The 27627-nt window shown below is 32.0% G+C and overlaps 1 protein-coding gene across 3 annotated transcripts in view; it reads left to right on the top strand.

The window, feature by feature from the left end:
- The window catches only part of SNX2 (sorting nexin 2), a 55699-nt gene extending 34060 nt beyond the window's left edge, over window positions 1-21639 (top strand). Inside the window, exons 7-16 of one of the 3 annotated variants that reach the window (XM_081499029.1) lie at window positions 2759-2837; window positions 8273-8348; window positions 9320-9433; window positions 9686-9779; window positions 11199-11404; window positions 17054-17197; window positions 18311-18391; window positions 18513-18584; window positions 20213-20307; window positions 21052-21639. In XM_081499029.1, the coding sequence (XP_081355155.1) occupies window positions 2759-2837; window positions 8273-8348; window positions 9320-9433; window positions 9686-9779; window positions 11199-11404; window positions 17054-17197; window positions 18311-18391; window positions 18513-18584; window positions 20213-20263 (917 nt within the window). In that variant the 3' untranslated portion in view covers window positions 20264-20307; window positions 21052-21639. Of the gene's footprint in view, window positions 1-2758; window positions 2838-8272; window positions 8349-9319; window positions 9434-9685; window positions 9780-11198; window positions 11405-17053; window positions 17198-18310; window positions 18426-18512; window positions 18585-20180; window positions 20698-21051 lie in introns of those variants that run through there. The other 2 variants (XM_081499030.1, XM_081499031.1) reach the window with 2 other exon arrangements.
- The last annotated feature ends 5988 nt before the right edge of the window (window positions 21640-27627 follow it).

The raw sequence follows: 27627 nt of genomic DNA, 5'->3' as shown, positions 1-27627 counted from the left end.
ACTGGTACTAGTCCAGTTTTAATTATATTGATTTCTGTATTCCATGATCACTCGCTATCATGACATATGAATGTCTTAAGAGATACTGAATTTAAATATTCTATTTGTGATAGTCATTTATCAACTGAAGAGTGTATAGCTAAAAATTTTATTTTCTAATACCTAAGGATTTTGATTTATACAGTGTGATGATGTTAAATATTAAGTTGGAATTTAGCTAGATGAAAGCAATTAAAAACCCTTTTAGGGTTATTAGAGTACCTTATTACTGAGTAACATTTAGAGAATATTTAATATTATTAGCATACTAACATTTTTCTGAGGACTTGGAGATGTTCCGTGCTCAGCTATACATTGTACAAGAAGATTTGATCTAGCCTTGCTCACACAGGAGCTATTTAAACTCATCTTATTTTATTACATACCTTAATTTAACATTTAAAAACATTCACTTTTACAGGTAATAAAGCCTTACTTAGTTAAGAATATGCAGAATATTACAAAAGAGGAGAACCTCTTATTGTTCCACCATTAAAATTTTGTAGTATTTTTTCCACTCTTTCTTTTCAGTCATAGATTTTTGGTGTTCTCTCAGGAGAAGTTGAGTGCACATCCTCCTTCTCCATCATCTTGAACCAATTTCCCAGTCATAGGTTTTTATTTGAATCAATATTTTATATACATAAGATTTTTATTCTGAAATATATTTGAAATAAGTTTTACTCTAAGTTGCTGTTTTTACCTCTTTAAACATTTGACTTGAAAAGCAGTTTTATCTATATCTTTTATGATTTTGAAACCTTGATATATTTAAAAGCATTTTTATATTCTTCCTCTTTTTTAAAATCCAAAATCTAGTATAGTTCCTCAGCTTTTTGGTCTCAAGACCCCTTGTGTATTCAGATTTATTGAAGATCCATAAAGAGCTTTTGCTTTTGGAGCTGTATCTCTTGATACTTACATGTGAGAATTTTTAAATTGTGTTTATTAATTGACTTAAAAATAATAAACTCATAACCTATTATTAACAAATAAGGTTTTTGTGAAAAATTATTTTTGTAAGACAAAAAATAATGATAAGAATGGCTTGCCTTTTTTTTTTTTTTTACAGTTTTGCAAAATCTCTTTAATTTCTGGCTTAATAGAAAATAGCTTTATTTTCACATCTGCTTCTACACTCTATCTTTTGTAATACAACACATCATATAACTTTAGGAAAGCTCCACTGAGTTCTCATGAAAGAATGAGAGTAAAAAATACAAAAATAACAGCATGGTGTATTATGAAGATAGATTTTTGTACACATCCCCTGCCACTCCTCAAAAGGGTCTCAGAATGCTTCCAGATATTCTAACCATGCTTTGCGAACTGCTAGTCTAGTTAATAATTTTATTTCTCTAAACTGTTGCAGTGGTATCCTTTGCTCTCCCATTATCTGTGTAGTGAGCTTGTTTCATTTATCATAAATTATTTATTATTAATATCCTTTTTTCTTTAGCTCTAAGTTGTACAACTGTTTTTAATATGTCAAAAGAGGAAAAAACAAAATAATTTTTCTCATTTTGGTGACTAGATATGCTAGTCTTTAAACATTGAGCCAGGAAAAAAAAAATTTAAAAACTCAATTTTTATGCCAAGTTTATTGTGTTTCAAACTAATATTTTCCTCTAATCTTCAACTTTCCGCCAATTATTAGATTAAAAGGATTGAAAAGATTGGAAGAATTTGAGGCAACCGTATAAAATGCAGTTTAAAAAAAGATATAACTAAAGAGATTAACAGGAGAAATAAATGTAGTTAAATAAAAGATAAAGTCAAGTTAGTTTCCTCCAAATGTGTGCATAAAGTCTGAGCAATTATTAAAGGTGGATAACAAGTTGTTCTGTGAAGTTCTTGGGAGAAAATCAAGTAGAGAAGGAGTCATTTTAAAAATTTCATGTTGTTCATCAGTTTTTAAAAATGAATACATTAGCTAAGAAAAAATTTGCACATGACTTTATTTTTTAAAATCAAAGAGGTTCTGTGAAAGAGCTCATTATTTCAGCTGTTATAAAGCCAGATATGATAAATAAACAAGAACATGTTCTTAAAAATCTGTGACAGAGGAAATATTTAGCATATTCACAGATTACACTTATTTTTCTAGTTCCAAAAGTAAAAACTTTTAATTATTGCTCATAAGAGATAAAAATATCAAGTGGCTTAAACTCATGAGTTTGAACTCCATTAGGCATATTGCAATGCAAACACATTTTAATTTCCCATAAGTATAATATATATCAAATAAAATAAGGATTCCAAATTGGAAAACTACAGACATAGCTCAACCTCTGCTTTAGCTGTACTCTTTTATAGCTTACATTAAAAGTATTTGCCAAGTATATATATATTAATCTGTCAAATGTATGATACTAGTTATAATTTTTGGCACTTTTTTGTCAAGTTCAAATATGTTTTAAATTATTCAGAAAGTGAAAGTGTTAATTACTCAGTTGCGTCTGACTCTGTGACCCCATGAGCTGTATAGCCTGCCAGACTCCTCTGTCCGTGGAATTCTCCAGACAAGAATACTGGCATGGGTAGCCATTCCCTTCTCCAGGGGACCTTCCCAACCTAGAGATTAAACTTGGGTCTCCTGCATTGCAGGTAGATTCTTTACCATCTCTGAGCCACCAGGGAAGCCAAACTATGCAGAAATTATTTTAAAAGAATGTTTCTCAGTAGTAGAAAATCATGAATCTCATTCAATTTTTCAAAGGCATGACTAAGGTCAAGGTGGGTAAAGAAGATTCATCATCCACAGAATTTGTAGAAAAACGGAGAGCAGCTCTTGAAAGGTAATTCTAATCAGCTATGTTTATTACTCTTATGTTTTTACTTCAGTAGTATAAGTCTGATTCCACTAAGTGGCACAAGTGTATTATTAAGTATGAAAATTCTGAAGTACCACGTGATTACTCTTAAGAGTGCTATAAGCTTTTTTAAAGAAAATTGGTTCATTAAAAAATACGGTACTGTATACTTGTTCCATTTCTATTAATTCTCATAACAAAGTGATACTTGTTTTCATCTACATTAATTTTTCTTTTGGTTAGTGATACTGAAATATTATTAAATGCAATAAAAACTTAGGTTTGTGCTCCCTCCTTCAATTCTTTATAGTTGATTGTGACTTGAGTGTACAGAAGTGTTAGTCAGTGCTTGAACTGACTGTATAGTTAAAGGCTGATAGATATATATGCTGTACCTTCTTTTATACTTCTTGACCTGACACGTTTCCTATGGATTTGAAGACTTGTGTTCATTGTGGCCAACTCAGAGAAATGGATGGGAGGAATCTACTCCCAGAATCTTAACATTTCTTCTTTTCTATGCTGAAAATGTGAGAAAACAAGTTCAAAACTATCTTAAAGTTCAACTTATAGTTGGAAATTACCTAGATTTAACATACTTGCTACTTTCATAGTTTTTTTGTTTTTAATTTTAATCAAATTTGCTTATTTATTTTCTCTCTTGGCTTAAAATTAGTTAGTGGTTAGAGTAGATAAGGACAGTTTTTAGGAAATAGCATATATATCTACTGGGTATAAATTAGTTTTTAAAACTCATTTTGAGACAACATATTTCTGGATTTTAGTAATAAATTATTTCAATTCTAGGAAAATGCCACAGTAAAGTCAGGTTTGAACAATTCATAAGAAAAGCTAGTGTGCAACTTAAAATCTTATGTTAGAGAAGAGTTAAAAGATGAGATTATGCCTGTGAGACTAGCAGTCACTCTGGAAAAAGATTTAAATTGCATCAATAGAAGTTTGATTTAGGCATTAGAATTGATTCTATTATGAAAGAAGTCATAGGCTGTTTTTAAGAATAAAGATAGATAATGTATTGCCTTGATTTCACTTAGTTCTTCCTGAAGGTATAACCATGACCTTTTGAGAAGCCTTTCCAGTCCTGTTTTTCTGTGAGTAAATTTGAAATATTTTGGATGACATCCTTGATAAGAAACTTAATGAAGATTTATTGTACCAAGGACATATTTGACTCTCCACTCACCTTTTCTTTTAACTTGAATGCATTGCATAGTATTTAAACCGTATCTTCATTCACTATGTAACATTGAGGAGAGTTTTAAGGAAGTATTGGAGCTTGACCTAGTGTATTTGTGAAGATAGTTTCTTGACTAGTAAATATTACTTGTTAAATACTATCAGTACCTTAGTAGGATTTCAGTAGTGAAAAAGCATATTATGAGTTCATTCTACATTAGAAACGATAACTATAGAAGATACAGGTGTAAAGGTACAGAAGCAGAGGAACTGGAATGGTTTTTATTGTGAGTTTTCCGTGGCATTTCTTAAAATTTAAACATTTAGGCATTTCTGTGGGATACACGACCTAGTTGGATCTGGCAGGTCAAGGATGTATTTCTTCGTATATGCTCTAATAGTCATTTACATAGTTATTTGTTGAACTTTGAGAATCCAGGCGACTGTCTTGAGCAAAAGGATTAATATCTGGTATTAAAATATGGGAAGAGAAAGGGAGTGGTTAAGAACCCAAACATTCCTCCTGTGCCACACTCAGTAGGCAGAAACTACGTCTTCTAAGTATCCTAAAGATAGCTCACTTGATTTTCTTATGAGTGCTTCGTTTGTTACCTTACGAGCATATTGAGTTTGTTTTATAGTAAGGATACACTTCTGTAAATATAAACTGAGAAATGTAGCATGAAGTAGTGTGTAGGGTTTTAGAATCCTTTCTCTGTTGAAACCTGTGCTCCATTATGCACTGCACACTATCTGTGAGGTCTTGGACCAGTTATTTAACCTGAATTCATTGTTCCTTTTCTCTAAAAATGTAAGTGTATCATAATAAATACCTGAAAACCCAGCTGGCAAAGCCTCAACAGTTAGTGTAGATTGATTAACCCACTGATACCAGAAGGTTTGGAGGTAGCCAGATGTTTAATATTATCAAATTCATCAGGAAATCCTGTTGTTTCCTTTTGATATCTGGACAACAGTTTTTTCATCTGTTCACTGCTAGTTGAAACATCTGAATTAACTTCAGTAGACTCCACGTTGATCTCCATGTTTCCATCCTCGTACCTCTGCTCTTTTTTTAATATAACCACCAGTGTCATCCATTTAAAACATGAATCATCCCCACTCCTACATGCACCTAATTTCACTCAATAAAAGCCATAATCCTTATAATGACCTATAAAATCTTCATGACTTGCACTGCTCACTCTGTTACATACTTGATCTCATATCTGCCTTGATCACTTTGCTCTAGGCCACAGTCACCTTTTTGCTGCTCCTCAAAGATCCCAGGCATTTTCTCACCTGAGTTTCCACTCCCTACCCTCTGTGGCACTGCCTATAGAGCTTTTGCTCCTGGGGTATCCACATGGCTAATTCCATTACCTGTTTAAAATTCAGGCATTTGGGTATCACCTATTCTATTTAAATTGCCATCAACCACTGATCCCATTGGGCTTCCCTAGTAGCTCAGTTGGTAAAGAATCTGCCTGCAATGCAGGAGACCCCGGTTCGATTCCTGAGTGGGGAAAATCCCCTGGAGAAGGGATAGGCTACCCACTCCAGTATTCTGGCTGGAGAACTACATGGAAAGTTCCATGGGGTTGCAGAGTCAGACACGACTGAGCAGCTTTCACTTTCACTGATCGCATTTACTTGTCCTTTCATTTTTCCACAACATTGCCATCTTATCTCATACTAAATAATTTTTATGATTTGTTGTCTGTCTTTTTCTAATATTAAAGCTTCAGCAGGAAAGGAATCTCTGAGTACTCAGAACAGTAACTGATGTGTAGTAAATGCTCAAGATATGTTTGTTGAATGAACAAATGAATGTCATCAGAGACCCAGGTTCTTTTTGCCTTTATGGTCTCTCTTTGTTAGCACATATGTTTGAGTCGAAAGCAAGAGAAATATCTTTAACTCTGTTTCTCTCAAGCATTTTCTTTAACCTGCTTTATTTTGTTTTGGTAAGTAAGTAGAAATTTGAAAGTGACCCCGTGGACTATAGCCCTCCAGGCTTCTCTGTCCATGGAATTCTCCAGGCAAGAATGCTGGCAGATTCTTGACCATCTCAGCCACCAGGGAAGCAGTTGAAAGCCCTTAGTGATTGTAAATATACTGATAATCTTTCCTTAGCACAAATCTTAAGGCCTAACTGATGACCACTTCTTGTAGAGTCTGATATTTACTTTTCATCAGTTCCAAGCATCTTTCATTTATGTCTTCCTTCAGTGTTTGTTCTTCTCCCAATACCTCTTTTCATTGTATTTTCAGTGTATGCTTCCTACATTCATTTTTGATCTTTATCTTTCTTCTACGTATCTATAACCTTCTCTGACCTTAATTCTGAATTGGTATATAGTTACAAATAGTTAATCAATTAAAAATCCGTTTTATGTTTCTTCCTTAATTTTAACATTATGTAAGTTTAATACCTTTTTAAAGTGGTTAACTACTCTTTATTTTCATGTAACCCTTAAGAAAGTTTTACTGTCTTTTTCTAGAACATAATTTTTCAACGTTGATTCCTCAAAATGCTAGTATGTTTTAAGGTGAAAAAAAGAAATCTACTGTCAGTTGAGGTTCATTAATGTAGGCTTTAACAAAGTTATACCAGATCTTTTTCCTGCAATACTTCTCACAGCGTTTAATAGGCTGCTAATCACTATGAATCTTAAAGGAATATGTATGTAATATATTTCAAACTTTCTTGATTATAGAAACGTTCTTGTTCTTGGAATATTTCATGAGACTAGTATTCTCACTTAATAGAACTCATTCAAAAATTCTCACTAGAACTGACTTAAAAATTATTTTAGAATATAAGTAGTATTAGCTATTTCCATTTAGGTTTGAAGTACTGCAATTTTTCTTCAAGGTTGTGTACTAGATGTTTTGTCTTCCTTGCTTGTTCATTTTACGAATGTCTTAAGTGCTTGCTGTTTACCAGCTGTTGTGTGCACTCAGATGATCAACTTATGCAAACAGCTTTTAAACAGTACACAGTCCTAAACAACTTAATAACTCAGCTAGAGTAGTACTGGAGAACTTCAGTGTTAAAATTGTTTAAGTAAAATTCCAGTGGAAAAATATCAACATTTCTCAAACTTACAGGATTAGTGTTCCTACTGTACTTTTTTTTTAGTTTTACAAACTAAGCAGCAAATAAATATTTTTTAAAACCATAGTGTAGATTGTATTGTACATATCTATTAAATACCACTTCTATTATAATGACCTCTTACATGAGCTGATGACTTAAAATGAAGTTTAATATGGTGAGTATTTTATTTAAATATATAAAAAACAGAAGTTAACGTTTGAGCTTTTTTTTTCCCCCAGAAACTCTTAGGCATATTCTATAATCTGTTCTGCATAAATAGAATAAAGGCATATTAACTGTTAGGCAAATTATTATAATTGAAATATTACTGCATGTAATTATTAATCTGGGGAAAGAGCAGTTTTTAAAAAATGGGATTAGATAAGTAGCAAAAATCAAATTGTTGATTTTTTTTCTTATGAAAGAAGAATTGGTAATTTATTGTGAATGTCAGGGTTTGACCTTTTCTTGTAAAGGAAAATTACCAAAGTAAGCTGATAGTGATTTAATAGTGATGTTTCTTTTTACTTTTTATTTTATGTGATGTTGTATAAGGAAAACATCAAAAATAGCAAAACCTTGGAAATGGAAATATTGAAAAAAATTTAGTCCTTGTCAAATGAGGATCAAAACTGATTTGATAATTTAAATCTACTGCCAAGGGGGAAAAATTGGTAGGCTGTTCTCCATTTTGGTAATGATGGCAATTAAAAAAAAACAGTTTGGACTAATTAGTAATGTATATATTACTAGAATATATATAATAATGCCTGGGGACATACTGACCTGCCAAAAGATAGAGTTGTTTGACAAACTTACATATGTACCCTAACTGTAATATTTTGCAGTTAGAAGTTTGGTAAGTAATTTAATCTCTCCCCATTCCTACCCCTCCCCCCTACCGTGCCTCTTTTTACATAATTATGAATTTTCAAAAGATGAATGCAAAGCTTTTAAGTTATTAAATTACTGTAAAATTCTACATAATTAGAATGAAAGCAAACTGATAGGAAGCAAACAGAAGGCATCTTTTTTTAATTTTTAAATATTCTTTTGTTGAAATAAGATTTAAAATAAGATGCTACTGATAAATAAAGGAGCATTTTATTCTTAAATCTAGGTATCTTCAAAGAACAGTAAAGCATCCAACTTTACTGCAGGATCCTGATTTAAGGCAGTTCTTAGAAAGTTCGGAGGTACTATTTCTACTTAAAATTTTTATATGTAAATGTTCTCATTTATGATTATCAGTGTAGTAATTTATATAAGAATAGGTGTTCAGTAAACAGCTGCATTAATAAATGGAATAAGACAATGTATTGTGGGGGTTTTTTGCTTAGTGCTTTAATTAGCTTTAATTACTTAACTAAATTCATAGCAAAATATCTTCTTCATATCAATAATTGTAGGATGATTATTCCCTTTCTTGAAATATATTAAAACCAGATTTAAAAGAATAGCTTACAATTCTAATTCTAATTGTAGAATTAGTCTAATTCTGAATACCCTAAGTCATTGCTTAGGCATTGTGTTGAAATAAGTGTATTCAGACCTCATTTTAGAGATAGTTGAATGTAGGTTTGTATGTCTACATTCTAATAGTCTTTTGAAATGTAAATGTGTGATTTGAAAGAACTTTAATTATAACCATGCTGATCTTTATATTTGGCACATTTTATCCTCTAGTTTTTACCGTATGAGATTTTTTTTTTAATCTACTTGAACTCCAGAATTGTTACAAAAAAAAAAAAAAAAATTCCAAATCGCACAGCCCTGACTAGGCATAAGGAGATTTTTCTCAAGACTCTCTCCTTTTTTCCTGTTAAAGAGTTTATATCTGCTAGCAAACAGGTGGCCAGTGTTAAGGTGCTTGGCAATTTCTTAATATATTTTGACAAACAGAGTGTTGTTCCATCTAAATGTAAACGTGCAGAAGAAAAACAAATGGAAAGTCTATTTTTTAAGTTTTCCTTTGAGAATGTACAAGTAGTGTATTTGAGAAATTAGATCTCACTATTGAAATGTATGAGAGTGAAGAAAATACAACCTCCTTTTTTTCTTTTCTTTTTTTTTCGGGGGTGTTATGTGGGGGCAGTCCCTTTTGTGGCCAGTTAAACCTCTAGGCTTTTAACCGGTTTGTTTGCCCTTATTTGTCATTCAATTCCAGCTGCCTAGAGCAGTTAATACACAGGCTCTGAGTGGAGCAGGAATATTGAGGATGGTGAACAAGGCTGCCGACGCTGTCAACAAAATGACAATCAAGATGAATGAATCGGATGCAGTAAGAGCTGATTTTTCGACTTGAATAATGAGATGAATTAATGAGCCCAACAATTGCATTTTAAAGCTGTACAAGTAGAAAATAGGATATTAATTTGCTTATTGAGTTTAGTTCTCAGCACATCAGTTGACCACCATGGTTATACGTGGTTAATTTGTTGCTTTAAAACAAGGAAAGTAGCTTGCTATTGGTAACCTAATTTACACTGGTTTGTTCTGGCTAAATTAGTTCCATTTTTCATTTTTTTCTTAGTGGTTTGAAGAAAAGCAGCAGCAATTTGAAAATCTGGATCAGCAACTTAGGAAACTTCACGCCAGTGTTGAAGCCTTGGTCTGTCATAGAAAAGGTTTGTTTGTCTTGTTATCTATATGTTTAACACTGTAAGTTAATTCAGATATTTTATTAAATTTTATTAAAAATGACTATTTTGAAGTTGTGAAATGAATAGTTTTAAGAGGATATTTTCTATTTCAACTTTGTTACTTAATATTTTTGTTGTATTTTAATCTTCTAGTTTAGGAGAAAAATCTTAGGTTTGTAAAAGTATATTTTGAATTTTAGATTAAAACTGCTTGATTATTAACTCTTTGTTAAACATATACTGAATGAATGAAGATGTCTTATTGGTAACTCTTAATAATTAAAGAATGAAATTCAAAAATTGATATTTGAAATTTGTCTTTAAAATGTAGTTTTGTGCCTATATTTCCTAAAGAACTGTGAAGCATTTGCTTCATTTTTCAACTACAATATTTAAAAACCCAGAAAGGGGAGTGTTTAAAATTGATTTAAAAAGTTGAGTTCTAATTTTTTATTCCATTGTGAGGTGTTTTTGGTTTTGTTTTATTTTTAAAAAATACATAACTTCTAGAACTACCTTTCTGAAACAGTAAGTAACTATCTTTCTAGAACACTTTCTAAACCACTCAGTAAATAATTTATTACTTGTAAGTGCCATTATCAGTAATACATTGCAAAAAAAAGTAGTTACAAAAATCTTCTAATGTATTTCTTATTGAAAGTGGGTTATAACAGTTTTTGCTATTTATATTCTCTCTTAGGGAACATTTTATGGTTCTTTAAGAGAACTTTATGAAATGCAGAACAGCAGAGCAAATCCAGGCAAAGTAATCGTTAGTTCTTGATATCTGTTTTTCTGTTTGATGTGTTTAAAATGATCACATTAAAAAATTCTTAATATTTCAGTAAGCACTGGTGTTGCACACACACAAAAAAGAATAAGATTTATGTGAATTATATATACAGTTTTGCCTTCTTCCTGTGAGCTAAATAATAATCTCATAGAAATTGTTATTTTCAATGATAAATACATATTTAAAAGCCAGATAATGTAATACAAATCAATTGTGATTGTTCCCAGTGCTTTCCATATAAAAATATTTATTTTTTGTCTTTTTTAGGACTAGACAGAGAAGCACTTAGGAGAATGGGAAGGGAGATTATTATATTAAATTTTTAAACATAGTTTATACTCGAGGAGTATAAGCAGTGTACTTCTAAATTTTCAGTAGAGCTCTGAACAGTTGACATTTATATGCCCAAGGCATTTTCATGACTGTTTTTTTCATGTTATTATTTTAAAATATTTTTTTATTTTTTAATTGGAGCATATTGCTTTATAGTGTTATTTTGAAATATTTGAGCAGTTTGTAAATAGATAAAATTTAAAGAGAATGTAAAATATCAATGCAATATTTAAGAACTTCACTAGTGAACACTAAACATGAGTACTTTTCTATTTCAGAACTTTCAGCCAACACAGCTGCCTTTGCTAAAAGTGCTGCCATGTTAGGTAATTCTGAAGATCATACTGCTCTATCCAGAGCTTTGTCTCAGCTTGCAGAGGTTGAGGAAAAGATAGACCAGTTACATCAAGAACAAGCTTTTGCTGACTTTTATATGTTTTCAGAACTACTTAGTGACTACATTCGTCTTATTGCTGCAGTGAAAGTAAGCCTTATTTTGTAATCTTCCTTGAATTTTTCATACTTGAGTGTTTAGCTTATAAGAAGAATATGGTTTCCTATTAGGCATGCATTTAAGTATGTAAATTACATACTATACTAGTATGTATAAAATGATTTCAAGATGATGATTCATAACTTAATATTCTCTTCCCCATGACTTAGTACCATAGACAGAATTGATATTTTTTAAGGGATCCAAGGATGCCAAATACAGTAAAACCAATACATACTTACTTACATACTCACATATAGAAGTTTGCATCTAACTGATAGCATTAGTTTACTCTTTCTAGCATGAGCTGAAACTACCCACTGGGCTCTGTTCACATTAGTAAAGTTATAATAAGTCAGATAAAACCAGAACTGACTGACTGTTGCATGAATATATTTAATGGTGACTTTAGAGTGAATTTAGACTATAAGAAAACATTTTGTGTGGTCACCGTGTATTTATAGATGACATGGGACTAGATTAGATAAAGAATTGTGTTTTCAAGTTGTAATGTTTGAGGATGAGCAGTCTTAAGTTTCTGAATAATTGAGAAAGTAATCCTGTTAACTAATAAAAATTAATCTTTTACAGATATCTCCAATATTCAGATAATTAACTTATTTTTTCTGTTACATGTTTTGGAATATAGTTTTTAAGATCTTATGGTGTCTTTGAAGTATTGTTATGAACATCAGTTATCATGGAATAAGGGAAACTGGAAGTTTACTTTGAATTCAAACATCTAGAAAGTTAATGTAACCTTGTTTCTTGCTTTCTTACATAAACTTTTTTCAGCTTAAGTCTGATCAAATTGGTATTCGTCTATAATCAGAACACTGATGATTCTTTTGGATGATTCTGTTCTCAGGCTAATGACAGTTATTGCTAGAGGGTTCTTAGCATTTCATAGAGGCTCCTTCTTAGGTTTAGGTTTCACTAAATTACCAATTTTGTTTGTATTTACTCTTAGATGTCACTCTTTATAATCCTGGTGGTTCATTTTTCTTTTCAGTTATTTAAAGATGTTAATATAGATAGTTATCAGAGTATACTTCATTTTAAATAGGCAACTTGTGATACACAGAAGTCCAGTTTATAGATAATGGTTCCTATTTCTCTGCCACCTACTCTCACCTCATTCCAAAACTCCCACTAGCGTGAGAGCTATTGTTAAAAAGAATAACACCTCCAGAAAAAACCTGTGGGTTCAAAAAGGGACACTTGGCACTGTCTGTTAGGAGAGGTAGTACATGCTGAGAAGAGCTAACCTGGGAGAAGACTCCCTCTCAGTGTTAGTCTTCTTGTGTGATGGGTGCTCATCCTTCAAAAACAGCTTTTCTCATACTGCCTCTATCTTCTTACTGTGTTTTTGCATCTCATGAACTTACAGTTATATTCACATCCCAGAATGTTTCCTACAGAACACTGGCACTGAAAACTGTACCATGCATGGTCAACTAAGTCTTTGAGCTAATGTTTGTGATACCCCTGTCTTGTGGATTTGGTGTACATTTATAAAGCTCAGGACTGTCTAGTAGTAAAAAATGAAATAGACATTTAACTGTGTTTAATCCAGAGCCTTCCGAATTCATATGAACAGGAATTCTTTTCCACTTAATGTCCTTTCACATATATGGAACACTCGTTGGGAAGTACTAAATTAGTATGGTCTGTGGTCAAGTTACATGTTAAGATGCGTTAAGCTGTTTCAGACTGATTTTCTACTGAAACCTAGCCTAACTCAATTTCATAAAGGAGTTGAGAAATTATGAGTGACATAATTTTTTGTTAATTTTTATGGTCTTTGTTTTTTGTTTGTTTTTAAATTTAGACTAATTCGTGTATTTGAATAAGTAATACATGCATAGAATAATTCTAGCAGCCTTAAAAGGTAAATTTCATTTCTGCCTAAGACCTCTAATCTCTCTTCCCTCAGTCAAATACTGTGAGGTGTCTTTACAGAATTAGCCATGCATGTATATGAAACTAATTTTCTTTTTTTTCCTTTTTTCTATCTCTTTCTCTCAACCCCCTTTTTTCTCTCCATTCATCTCTTCCTTCTTCAAAAAGGAGTATACTATATGCACAGTTGTTTGCCTGCTTTTTTTACCCACTCCATTTCTAAGAAATCTGTTTATCAGTTTATGTAAATATATTGTAATCTTTTAAATGGTTAATCATATTCTTTCATTTAGCATATAGATCTTGAATTATTTGATCAGCCTAATGTTAAATATTAAGTATTTTGATAATAACTCTTTGGGCATAAAATCCCTAGAAGTAGAGTTACTTGACCAGTGGATATATGAATTTTAAATGTCCATGAACACTGCCATGTTACTCTCTGAAGAGGCATAAGTTTTAATTTCTTTAGTTATTGTGAATGTAAGCATTTTTACAAACAGTAAGCCTTTTGCATTTCTTTTTTCTATGAACTGTTTATGTCCTTTGCCCAGTTTTCTTTTATTTTTTTGTCTTACTGATTTCTAATAGCTGTTTAATACTACTTAGCCCTTTGTTCTATCCGTATTGAGAGTATTTTTCAAAATGATGGTAATTTTGAAGCTAAAGTACTTGAGAACTAGCTTAAAGTGAGGGTGCTGAGAACAGGAGAAATTGGGGTCTTAAAGAGATAAAGTTCACCTGCTCAAAATGCTCCCCAGTTCTGGTCTTGAAGCCAGAAAATTCCTGTTTTCCTCTTTTGTACAGCCTCTGACATCTGGGACTCCACATTTTGGGTAGTACTGTTAACTGACATATATTAAATGGTAAACTTGTTACATACATTCTCATGTGTTGGCCTCCTGTGAACCTCTAGAATAGGGTCAGGAATTGACGTAGTAGTTTTCAGTGTTTTCAGCACTAGAATTCTTTATAAGGAATTCTTACTCTGAAAGTAAATGTATAAAATATATAAAATGTAATTTTTAAAAAAACCAATAGATGGTTTCCCCAAGGAGTTTAGCATCTTCATTGTTTGTCTGTATAATCAGCATTCTTTCAGGACTCCGGGAATCTGGGCCACATACTTTCAGATTCACTGAATTAGAATATGGTTATTAATTAAAATGGGAAAAAATTAAAATTACAGCCTCAAATTTCCTGGTTGGCTAGGAAAACTGCTCTGCAACCTTATCTAACTTAGACTAGCTTGCATACAGGTAGGTACCATAAAATCGCCAGGGGTGTGGAGTCTAAAGTGAATCACCAGTCTAAATGTTTCCCTCTCATAGATGAAGCTGGTTGTACCAGAGTGGATTAGTGTCTTGCCATGCAGAGGCATACATTAAGTTACAATTTGGATTTTTTTAAAATTTTTTTTATTGAAGGATAATTGCTTTACAGAATTTTGTTGTTTTCTGTCAAACCTCAACAATAATTTGACTTTTAAGATCACATTTTTAGAAGATTAAGTGTGGTTCTGATTCTCTCTTTCCTTTTATATTCTAGTGTTACAAGGGTGGAAAGACAAATGGAAAAGTTAATTTTTATGGAGTTAAGATTAATTTTTTTTTTTCTAAAATAACCAGACTTTGATTGTTTTGCCTTTATCATGGTTCCTGTATCTGTACCACACTAAACATGTGATGGTTCTGAAATATTATGAAATAAACTGGGCAGAGACCAAATTAGTTTCAGTTAGTATGTCATTGAAAAGGCTTGTTGATACATATTAAGAACTTAAGCAAATATTGAAATTAAAGGGCTTTTTAGTTCACTTCTGCCCTGTATTGGTAAATATTTTAAATAATAAATTTAGTTATTGAACAGAGGAATTTATAAATAAAGGGCTGATAAATAAATAAAGGGCTGATACGGCTCTGTCCCTTTAAAGGAAAACTAGGCCTAAAAATCTTAAATTACTTTTAAAATTTGTGTATATGGTGAGGCACAGGGATTGCTTCTTTTAAATGATAGTGACTTTTGGAATGTATCTGTGTTAGATTTGTTTACTTTTGTGATTTTAGCTCATTAATTTGGGTGAAGCAAAATTAATTCATAATGAGAAATATTTTAAGGCGAATATGGTCTTTTAAGCAAGAAAAGCAAAGAAGACACTAAGACTCACTACTGAGAGAAGAGAAATTATATGAGATGACAAATCTAGTAAAATGGATTTCAATGCCTATAGATAGAGTGTTTTTAACTTACCAGTTTGTCTAGGATGTCTCTTGTCCTGGTTAACTAAAATGTATATGGTCTTTAAGAACTATCTGTTGACTTGGAGTTTTTAATATTGTTGCCCACATTTTTATAATATACAAATACAGAACTAGTGTTTTTCTAAATACAGTCCAATTAGTTTTTCCCCTGCTAAGTTATTATTATGTGCATTTCTAGTAGAAATCTAGTTAATCAACTACATTTATGTGTATATGTTACTTATATGTAAGCTGTAATAGTTTCTTCTAATTATTAAACATCTGGTAGGTTAAGTCACTGTGCATGCTATATACTTTTTTCATTTTATTTCCAGTGCATAAATCTGATCTCATTTTCCTCTTTTATATTTGAGAGAACTGTGGATTATAGAAATTAAATGAATTTACCCAAAGTTGGGTAATTTACCCATTTTTGGGGGTATTTTGGGAATTTACCCAAAGTTTTAAGCGACAAAACTAGTATTCAAATCCAAATTTGATTTTTTCCAAAGCCTGCATTTTGAAAACACACAATCTAGGTGTTTTCTTCTTTATCACGTTCCTGTAAGAACATTTATTAATTTACTGTTTCTTGATCCGAAACACTTTACTTGGAATAAATGAAAATAACTTTTTCGCCTATTAATGCTTGATTCATTTATTCAATTAATAAATACTAAAAAAAAATATGAATATATCCTCAACATCGAGTTAGAAAAGGGATTACTGTTGTATTCCATCCTGTCCATTAGTGTTTTTTTGTTGTTTGTTTTTTTTTTTAGAGAAATTTCTAATTACTGTCTTATTTCTGTTAACTTGTTCTTGCTCTGCCAAACTCCTTGAAAGAAGTCATGGAGTTGGTTGGATTTTTCTGTTCTGTTTTTTTTTTGGGGGGGTCTATTTCTTCATTAGGTTCTGCATACTAGACATACATCCATTTGCCCTTTTCATCTTGTGAAAGACTCTCTCTTTTTCCCCCATCTCCCGTTTTGTTACACCTTTAAATTGTTTGGCTTTTCTTTTATTTGCTATTGATAATCTCTTCCACCACATTTTTACTTTACTTTGTTATCTTACAGCTTTTCCAGTTTCCTATTTTTAATTTTCTGACATATTTCCAAAACTTAAATCTGCTTTAGATATTTTAGTAGGAAAACTTTCAATTGTAGATATGATACCAGCATTTTCCTATTAAAAAGTCTTTCTTCAAAGCATAAAACTCTGTTAGAAACCTTGTTATAGGCCACATTTTGAACCCTAAAGGCTAGTGAAATGGATTTTGTATATTTCTTCCAGTTATGGGTGGGTTTTTATTTTTATGTAAATGAGCATGGAAATCTACTTCCTTTGATATTGGCATGTTTATTTTCAGTATCTTAGTATAAAGAATAGCATATAAATACTTAGTTTTATTGTTTTCAGTATGTAGCACTTCTGGTATTTTGAAAGAATTTCAGTGTTAGCTCCCAGTTAATAATATTATGTCATTCACTTATAGGGTGTATTTGACCATCGAGTGAAATGCTGGCAGAAATGGGAAGATGCCCAAATTACTTTGCTCAAAAAACGTGAAACTGAAGCAAAAATGATGGTTGCTAACAAACCAGATAAAATACAGCAAGCTAAAAATGAAATAAGAGAGGTGATTAATACAAAATGCTTTATCTCTTTACCCAAGTTTTCCATAAGTCATTCATATATGCATAATTTTTCATAAATTTTTTTCTGAACCATTCAACACTTAGCAATTTTTTTCATAATTTGTAAACTGTTTTAGAATTACTTTAACGTTTTGATCATCGTAAAAATCAGCAGCCTTTGTTACTTTCACATAATTATGGAATCGATAAAGAAGCATACAAGGAAAACATTTAAATTAACCTTTCTTTTGAGATAATTTGATTTCAGATAATAACATATTATCCCCCATATATATGTATTATATATGGTATTTTAGTAAATTTGTCTAAGTTTATTATAATTTATACACTTCTTTTGCCATGCTTCAATAAGGAAATTGAAGAGGTAGGACAACCTTTATATTACTTAAAGTAAATGTACCTGCTCTTTGAAGAGTATGTACCAATGTTTTGGTTACATAGTGGGAAAATATCATTCCATTGCTTAAATCTTTATTTATTTTATTTTTAGCTGTTCCATTGGTCACTAATCACAACGTTCATTGTTTCTGTAGTGAGTTTAATGTTTACTAATAGCTCTTCAGTAGCCCGTAATTGCATAATTTTTTTTTTAAATCTGGACATTACACCATTACAAAAATGTTTTATAAATGTACGTCATATAATTTTTCTAATTATTTCCATGGGCATATAAATTGTGATGAACTTGTAGTCTTGAAATTAGGCAAATATTGATATAGTTTGAAATAATTTAAAGCCGTATATAGAAATGAGAAGATTATACTCTTAACTGCTGAATTATTTGATGGTGAACTTTATATTCGAAATCTTCTCATCTAAATTAAGATATGGAGATTATAATTCAGTAAGCACTATAATATCCTGATCTTGAGTAAATCTGACAGTAAAATATTAATGGAAATTAAGCTGATAATGCACTTCCACTACTGGAAAGTTAGATACAAGTTTGAGTGATGCCAAACTGGGTCTTGCCAATGGTGAGCTTTCAGGATTTTTAGGCATTGTGTTATAAATTAAATGAGTGGTCATGACAGCTAGTTCTAATTATTCTTCCCAGGCGAGATTTAAAAATTTGTACCTTTTGTTTTTGTCAGTGGGAGGCAAAAGTACAACAAGGAGAAAGAGATTTTGAACAGATCTCTAAAACGATTCGAAAAGAAGTGGGAAGATTTGAGGCAAGTATAATAATTTTACACTGTTCTTAACAATGTGGTCACATTTTGCTGTGATACTGTGGTAGGATCAAATTTAATTTTGTATTAATGGAGCTTTTTTCCCCCACTTATATTTTAACAGAAAGAACGAGTGAAAGATTTTAAAACTGTTATTATCAAGTACTTAGAATCATTAGTACAAACACAACAACAGGTAAGGTAATTTTTTTTTTTTTATAACTTACAGACTTCTAGAACTTGTTTATGATACACATTTTTATTTTAAAGATGATAACCAATGAAATGAGCTTCTAAACTTGAGAAGCAAAAAATGGAGTAGAGAAAACCAAAGCTAGCAAGAGAAAATAAAATGGTATAGTAAAAGTACCTAGCAACTTACAGCCGTTAAGTATCATGTCAGAACTTCAGAGCAATAAAAATTCTGTCAAATTTCAAAAAAAAAAAAAAAAGTAACTGGAAATCCTCAAGTCCTTTTTGGAGCTTCCCCGGTAGCTCAGGTGGTAAAGAATCTGCAATGCAGGAGACCCAGGTTCAATTCCTGAGTCAGGAAGATCCCCTGGAGAAGGAAATGGCAATCCACTCCAGTATTGTTGCCTGGAGAATTCCATGGACAGACCATGGGGTCGCAAAGAGTGGGACATGACTGAGTGACTTAACACTTTCACTTTCAAGTTCTTTTTGCCTCTACTCCTAACCCTTAGGAGAGAGAGAGGTTTCTCAATTTTAGACTTGTGAGAAACATGCTGTACTATTTTTCCTTTTTTCTCTGTCTTCCCAGTTTTATTTCTCTATTGATCACAGCTGTTTGAATACATTCTTACAGTAAGTTCTGTTTCATACCAGCTAGAATTTAAACTAAAAACTAAATTTTGAAGGTTTTTAAAAAAATATTGTTTTGATTTTTGCTTTAGTTTGTGTGGGTTTCATGTTGATTGTATACCACAAGTGGCATTTGTCTCCTTAAATAGAGAAAACCATGGGTTTTCATTATGTTAAAGAAAAGTCTGTAACAAGATAATAGCAGAAGTTTTTTCCTGTGTATTTTAATGTAACTTTGAGTAATATATCAAATTATTTAATATCTTGAACAGAAGGATTTCTTCCCCCAGTTCTTTTAAAACTATATAATAGATTAAATTAGGTGATGACACTGTATCTTCAGTTTTTTTTTTATATTTTGAGTACTTAGTTCATAAAGTCAGATTTTTTTTAAATATAAAAATTAGGTTGTACATGCTTGTTTTTAAAAGAATTATTTTAGACTTAATGTTACTTTTTATGTCAATCTATAGTATTTTCTGGACTACCCAGGAAAGACTGACAGCTAATTCTTTCCAATCTCTTTTTCCCTTTCTTGCTTGGATGTTTTCTTTTCTTCCTTCTTTTTTTATCATTGTTTTTGGCTGGCAATAACATAAAATGTGAATATCCTCTGAATTAAGAGATGTTATCACTTTATATTGGAAAAGCTCATTGCATTTTTATTATTTTTTTTATTTTTTTATATTATAATTTTTATTATGACACTAGCAAAACTTTTTATATATACAATTTTGCATAAATTAATCTTTAATTTTTAGGTATTTTTTTAAATTGTGTTTTTTATTGCAAAAATTGAAATTATCTGTGAATAATTCATATTTTTAAATAATTTATAAACTAATTATATTGACAAGCTGTATAAGGGAATTTAGATGGTCCCTTTAAGAATCAGACTTTAGTGAATGTTATTTATTGTTAGCTAGATTTTTTTTTTAATGCTTCATGGAATATATTATATAAATGACAGGTTATAAGAATATTTTTTATTATCATCCACAGCTGATAAAATACTGGGAGGCATTCCTACCTGAGGCTAAAGCCATTGCCTAGCAAGAAGATTATTCCTGTTAAGAAGATCTTGGATGCTTGTTCCAGTTATGCAGAATTCTATAGTGAAATCATTAAAAACCATCTAAATAAACCACTATATATTTTATGAATTACATGTGGTTTTTTATAAATATATATTCTGACATTTTATTACAAGCTGCATGTCCTGACCCTCTTTGAATTAAGTGGACTGTGGCATGACATTCTGCAATACTTTGCTGAATTGAACACTATTGTGTCTTAAATACTTGCACTAAAAAGTGCACTGCGAGGCCAGAAAATTTTACAATATTTTTTCTTTACAGTATGTTCTGTAGTGTGTTCACCCTCTTTATGAAGTGAATTATCAATGCATTGATTAATGTTCACTTACACATTCCTGTACAGAAATTATGATTTTGTGATTACAGTAATAAAATGATATTCCTTGTGAAGTATTAGTAACAAATTATTTGGGTATGTAAACATATTAGAGATCTTTTGAAAGCATTTTAATACAAAGAAACTTTTTCTTTTAGATGTATTTAGGTGATGCTATTATCATTAATTTTTTAATTAACCAAAAAAGCTGAACTCTTTCATTACTAAGTCACTAAATGAAGGTTAATTAAGTTTTGTTTTTGCAAAATCTTCATAAACCAAAGAACATTTATCTCTTGGTTCAACTTTGGGGAATGCTTTTGTCTTGAGTAAAGGAGTAAATAGTTGTCTTTACTTGTTTTTTATCCTTTCCTATTATAAGTGCCCAATTTAACAATTAAAAAAATATTTATCTGTTTCTGTTACAGGTCCTATGGATTTTGCTCATCTTCTATTATCTTCAAAATCTAAAACTTTGCATATATTTAATTTATTCTTTACCTTTCCTTTGTTTTTTGTTTTAAGCTAAAAGATCATCTGTGGTCATCATTGACAGAGAATAGTGCTGTGCTAAAATACAGTGATTTGATGAATAGCCAATGATAGATAGTGCAAAGAAAATTTGAAGTAAAGTGGAATTTGTCTTTGGCAACCATCTCATCTATTTCTGTATCCTGTTTATATGGCATTTATATAATCCTTAATGTTGATGAAAATTTAAGTTGTGACCAGCATCAGACTTTTTTTTTAAAGATGCCCTTCTTCTCAGGCTTAATTGTATCTGCTTTCTGGAAGGGTAAGATGTGTGTGTAACTGAGTCTTTTCTAACAGCTTACTTACTGGACACAGTTAACATAGCAGAGTTTCCTCAGGCTATGTTTGCTTGCACTTATTTTAGTTGAAATTTTTAGCCTCCTGTAGGTATTGTTCATATTTATAATCCTAGAACCTAGAAGAATACCTGACACCTAATAGGTTAATAATAAAGACTTGATGAGTTGAACAGAAAAAAAAAATCCTGGACAATGCACAATAATGTTTGCTATCTTAAGAACAAGGAGAAACTGAATCGGAAATAGTACAGTCTTCTGTTGTTGCTTCTCTTGGAGGTGACTTAGATACTTTTAAGAAATGAGTAATTCATATTAATATATATCAGATCCTATCTTGTTGTCTCATTAATATTGAGCAAAATATAGGCTTACTGGGAACAGTTTCACTATAGTGATGTTGTAGTATTAGGTATGTAGTTTAGTTACTTCCAAAGATTCAGTTTACACATAGGATAGTAAGTTAGTTATTCAAGCAGAAATCTTCAGTTCTGCTGTAATATATTTATAAGAACCTTCAGGACCACCAAATAAAATAATAAATATTTTCAGACTTAAGCTGAAGAGAGTAACAGACCTGAGTCCATTCCAGATTTCATTCCCCTTAGCAACCTTTTTATTAAAAGGTAGAGTATTGGAAATTTCAAATAAATTCTATGAGCCTTTGATACAGGATTTAATTTCTTTAGCACTACATTCATCTTTAGCCATCAGTCTTCACATATTCCTCTTACTAAAATACTTTCATTCCAAGTAAATAGAATAGCAAGAGCATTACTAGTGCAGTTAATATAATCTTTTAGTTATAAATGTACATACAAGTTTCCTTTTTTTTTTTCTTTAACCAGATAAAAATTAAAGAAGGACTAAGGCAGTGTAATACAGCAGAACAAACTGAACTTAGAGTCAGCATACTTGTGTTCAGTCTTTTATCACTCAGTAGCTGTGTGACCCATCTATAAAACAAGGGTATAAAACTGATTCCTAAAGTGCCTTTCTACTTTAAAATATGTTGTTTACCAAGCTTTAGCATAAATATTATTCTATTAGTCAAATTCTAATCAAAATCACCTTCTGTTAATAAAGTAAAAGCAAGGCTAAAGCAAAATAAATGTGTATAAAAATACAATTTCTAAAACATAAAATAAGTTTTTTTATTGTATTTTTGATGAATAATTGCAACTATCCATCTTCTTTTTTATACATACATATATATATTTATATTAATCTCATACCCTTGTTTCATTATTGCTACTCTTTAACCTTTTTATTATTCAGATATAGCAAAGTTTTACCAATTTCTTGTGTAGATTGTTTCATAAGTGGCTTTTAAGTATAAAATAAGTCTCTTAACAGATCAGGTTTCTTTAAAGGAGGGAAATCAGATGAGTAAAAACAGAAGATTATAGTCCTTTAAAAAAATACTTCTTCATGTCTATCTAAAGAAGTTAGAGAGATTTTCGTTTTTCTGTCCTATAGCATGTGACTAGTTATAAAGCCAAATGTCTACTTCACTTTTCTTGTTATGGCTCCCTGCATGGGCAGTCATGTGACTAACAAGACTCAGGACTATAGATGGAAGGAGCAGACGTCATCCTGTTTTAGAGGAAGGAAGGTCACTGGTAGGAGGAAAGACAACAGCTGTGAAAAGGAAGTGCAGTCACTGACTTGAGATCTTTGGACGCATTTCCATATCTACTAGCAGGAAATGTGTATGTTATCATATCTGTGATATAATCTGTTTCACAGTATTGAGAAAAAGAGTAAAATCCAGAATCAAACAAGTTTCATTTCTAATCCTCACAGTGAAGGACATGGTTTCAAGTAATATGAAGATAAACAATTGGCCAGACACAGAAATAGCAAGAAGAGGGAAATTATGACAGGAGTGGTATCAAAATTGTTGATTACTCCGCCTTTGTCATCAAGGCCATGAGGAGAGGTCACGGTGAGCTGTGGATGAGGTCCTTAGTGTTATAGACCAATAGAAATACAGTGTGAGCCACACACATAACTTTCAGTTTTCTATACCCATATTTTAAAGAGTATGTGAAACAAGTAAAGTTAATTTTTAACTGAGTAGCTCCGAAATATTTTAGCATGCAATCCAGTATATTAAAAATTACTGTGATGTTTTACATTCTGTTTTTGTACTAAGTGTTCAATATCCCCTGTGTATTTTACACTGATCGTATATGCATTCAGACTAGCCACACGTTAAGTGATCGGTTGTCACATGTGGCTAGTGGCTGTGACTCTGGACAATTCAGATTGAGATAATTGCCTGGAACTGGAAAAGGAGTTAAGTCCAACAGCGATTTTTTGTTTACCACTCCAAATCCAGTGAAGTGTTAAAAGCTAAATAAAAGGGACTTGTTGGTGTTGCTCTCAAAAGCAAATACAATTCAGGTATAAGACTTTGAGGCACAGTGCTTTGCAAGTAGTGAGCACTCGTACCACTCAGCAAGTCGTAGCACTTTATTTCCTGATGGAAAATTAGAGACTTGAGTACAACTTCCTTATTTTACAGATAAGCAAACCCAGAATCTAAATCATTATAATTGAACTGATTTTTCTTAAGTCTGTTGAAGGTAAAAACGTTCTTCCTTGAAAATGTATGAAAAGAGATAACATTAGTGATTCTTCTTCTAATCATTAACAGAATTCTAGATAGTCCTTTGGTATACAGAGAATTTATTTCTTCAAATTGTTACTTCAGAAGTGGCTAAGAATAGAAGATGGTACAAAACAGGAAAGTTGTGGCTTGGTATCTGACCTTTTAATGCACATGAAGAAATTAAAAATCCTCATCTTCCTCTTGTCACATGCTTTAATTCTCGAGAAATTGAATAGTTTTAAGTATTTTTCTTAATAAACCGAGTCAAATGAAAACTGTAATTAAAGACAATTAAGGTGAAGCTGCCTGCTTGTTAATACACAGAAAATTATTATTATTTTTTTTATTAACACCAGTTAATGGGATTAAACTGATTTAAGGGACTGCTTTGAGGAAAAAAGTTTTATTTTAAATTTATATATGTAACTGTTTAATAAAACTAAAATCAGACAGACTCTAACAAAACTGAGCAATAAATTGCCTTCTTATTGCTTCCATAATCAAGTCTTGAGTTATCTTGATTTTAACCTATATTTATTTCCTAGATCTTTATTTCAGGTGATTCTCAGTATATGTGTGTCTAAGTGTCTGTGGACTTGTGTGTGTACATGAATGTGCATGTGCATGCATGAGAGGAGGCTTTTTAACCAACCCTTGCTGCTAAATTTCAGTTAAAAGTGCTGCTTATCTTCTTGCAACTGAGACATAAAATGCTTATGTTTTCATTTACATAGCTGAGATGTCTTTTTTTTGCCAAGACCAACTTGAGTTGATTCTATTTCTAAAATCTGTTCCTTTCTCATTTCTTCTCTTTCTCCTCACAAGATCTTGTGACCTTGATAAAGTCCATATTATCCAGAACCTGGTTTCAAACCACTTTTCCTGTCTTGATCTTACTCTGTGCTTTCACCCACCTTTTGGTTTAATCAAATGATGCCCCTGTCTTATGAGAATGCTCTATCCTTTTATGGGTCAACGCTGTTGATGTTGCCTTGTCTATGTTAACTTTTTCCCCTTTACCAGCAATTCATTTAAATCCTATTCGGTCTTTTATGAAGACCACATCCTCCATGTATCCTTTGTAGTTTTCTAACTAGAAGGAAGCAAGGAACTTCTGGATCTCTTAGCAGGACTCTGGTAACATTTTGCACCTTTCAGATTGTGTTTACTGATGTTTACCTTGCATTATAGCCATCTTTCTACTTTGAGTAGTCTGTATGCTTCTTGAGAAATGACTATGTTCTTGTTATTTCTTCTAGAACCTAGTATGGTACAATCAAGGGAGTGTAATGGGATGATGAAAAATACAATTATGCATCCAGCCTGCCTGTTTGAACCCTGGCTCAAAAATCCACATCATTGACTTAGAGAAAGTTATTTTTCTCTAAAACTTAAGTTTCCTTATTTGTAAAATGGAAAGTAATAATAGTACCTGTTCAGGTGCTCCTTCAAGGGATTAAGATAATTGATGTGACTTTCTCAGCAATAGCATGTACTTAATAAATATTAGCTGTTATGCATCCAGTAAATGTTTACTGGATATTTAATCTCAGTCTGAACAAAATGATCTGCATTTTGATTATTTTACCAGTCTTTACTGCTTCTTTAAAACAACGGGTGTATGCTTGACTAGGGTCTAAATGGGCTTACCCAACGGGGTCCTTCTCAGAACAATCTGTCCCTAAGGTCTGCTCTTAGAGCCCTGAGCCTGAGGATCAGCGATGGAGGGGAAGAAGGCTTGCAGACAAAATCCATTTTTTTGTTTTTTTTTTTCAGCCAGCAAAAGCTTAGATCTACCCCCACTATGAAGATGCTGTAGCTAAATGAGTCTTGTCAGGAAACTAGAGACTTTTAAAGAAGCTTGGGGACAAATGAAAGAAGGGTGAGAGAGAAATGGGGCAGTTGCTTAGGGAAAGTTTGTTTCCACACAGAAACACGTATAAGAACCTTGAATATGTTGTAGACTAAGGGAAGTAGTAATCAATGGAGAAAAAACCGGAGAATAAAAAGATCTTGACAGCAATTGTTGAAACAGTAATCATACAACCAACTGGTGGTGAGGGCATGACACTGCAGTGGAAACCGAATCGGAGATAGTTTAGGGGGATGGTAAGAACAGGCCAGCATCACTCATTCATTCACTCATGTCGTATTCGGTCTCTACTGTGTCAGGCACAGAAGTAATGGATTGATTATCAGGGAAGAACAAGAAGATTGTCTAGAATGATGCCCTGATTTCTGGCTTTGATGACTTAAGATACTTCTGCTTTGAATAACTGAGATAGTATGAGAGAGTTCTTCTGGGCATGTTATATTGTTTCCCATCATAGGAAACTGATGGGATATCACAGGATATTGATATAGTTCCCTGAGCTGTACATACAGTAGGACGGTGTTTATCCATTCTGTATGTAATAGATTGCATCTGCTAACCTCAAGCTCCCAATCCATCCCTTCCCCACCCACCACCCCACCCACCATGTTTTTGATGTACCTTTGGGCATCCAAGATGAAAATACATGAAAACATAAGTCAAGACTAGATGTTGTGTCATAAAGTTAGAATGTGAACATGCTCTGTTTCTTAAAACCATGATGATTAATGAAATCCTTCTCAGAACAAATAAAATGACTCAGCCTCAATAACACAATTAACATCTAAGGGAAGAATGGAGGTGAATAAGTCAGGTAAGTGCAAAGAGCCTCAGAAAAAAAGTTTCTTCCTTTGAACAAAAAGGAAGGGAAAGAAGGCATTTCTATTATTTGGAAATAATGCCTGAATGCTTTTATTTTCTCAGTGAAATAGGAAATTAAACCATCATAGGGAATATCAGCAGAAAAGCCAAAGAAAATCGCGGGCCACAGGAAAGTGGTAGATGTCTAGAAAACAGAAATTGAGAAGAGTCAGAGAGCTATGGATGAGTACCCACTTTCAATTAAGTTTGGAAATCATGAATTTAAAATGAAGTCAACCAAAGTATCCGCTTTTTTCAGCCATGAGAAGGCAAGACAAAGTTTGATTTATTCAAGATGAGGGAGGGGTTGTTGGTGTATGTCAGAAAGCCAAGGGGGGAGGGATTTTGAATGATTTAAAAGAACAAAAAGATGAAGGTAAGTTAGGTGGCAGGCACAGATTGGGGAATGTAGCTGTGATGTGGTGAAAATAGTTTTTCTGGTAAGAGGAAACAGGAGTGAAGAAAGCAGTCAAAGGAAGAAACCTACGTTTAAGAAATGACATGAATTAGTGTATTGCCACATTTTTAAATAACTTCAATATGACCGGTACATAGAGCTCTTACTGCATTGCATAGAGCTCATAGTGCGACAAAGGTTATTTCTGTGGGTTCTTCAAATTTACTTTTTGGCTTGCTCAAGTATTGAAAGCTTTTTGCATGTCAGCAGATAAAAATTGACTAGTCTTTTGATTTTAAGTTAATGTCTATCTCATCAAATCACTCCAATTACATAGTCTGAAAACTAGCATCGGAAACACTAATAAAACACAGTGGTTCTCTACCCCATAAACCATGATTTCCCTGGTCCTTTTCCTCAAAGATA

This window comes from Giraffa tippelskirchi, chromosome 6, assembly GCF_054371585.1.
Source record: "Giraffa tippelskirchi isolate mGirTip1 chromosome 6, T2T-mGirTip1v1.2.pri, whole genome shotgun sequence".
NCBI classification, from domain to species: domain Eukaryota; kingdom Metazoa; phylum Chordata; class Mammalia; order Artiodactyla; family Giraffidae; genus Giraffa; species Giraffa tippelskirchi.
This window is presented reverse-complemented; position numbering and strand designations above follow the sequence as displayed.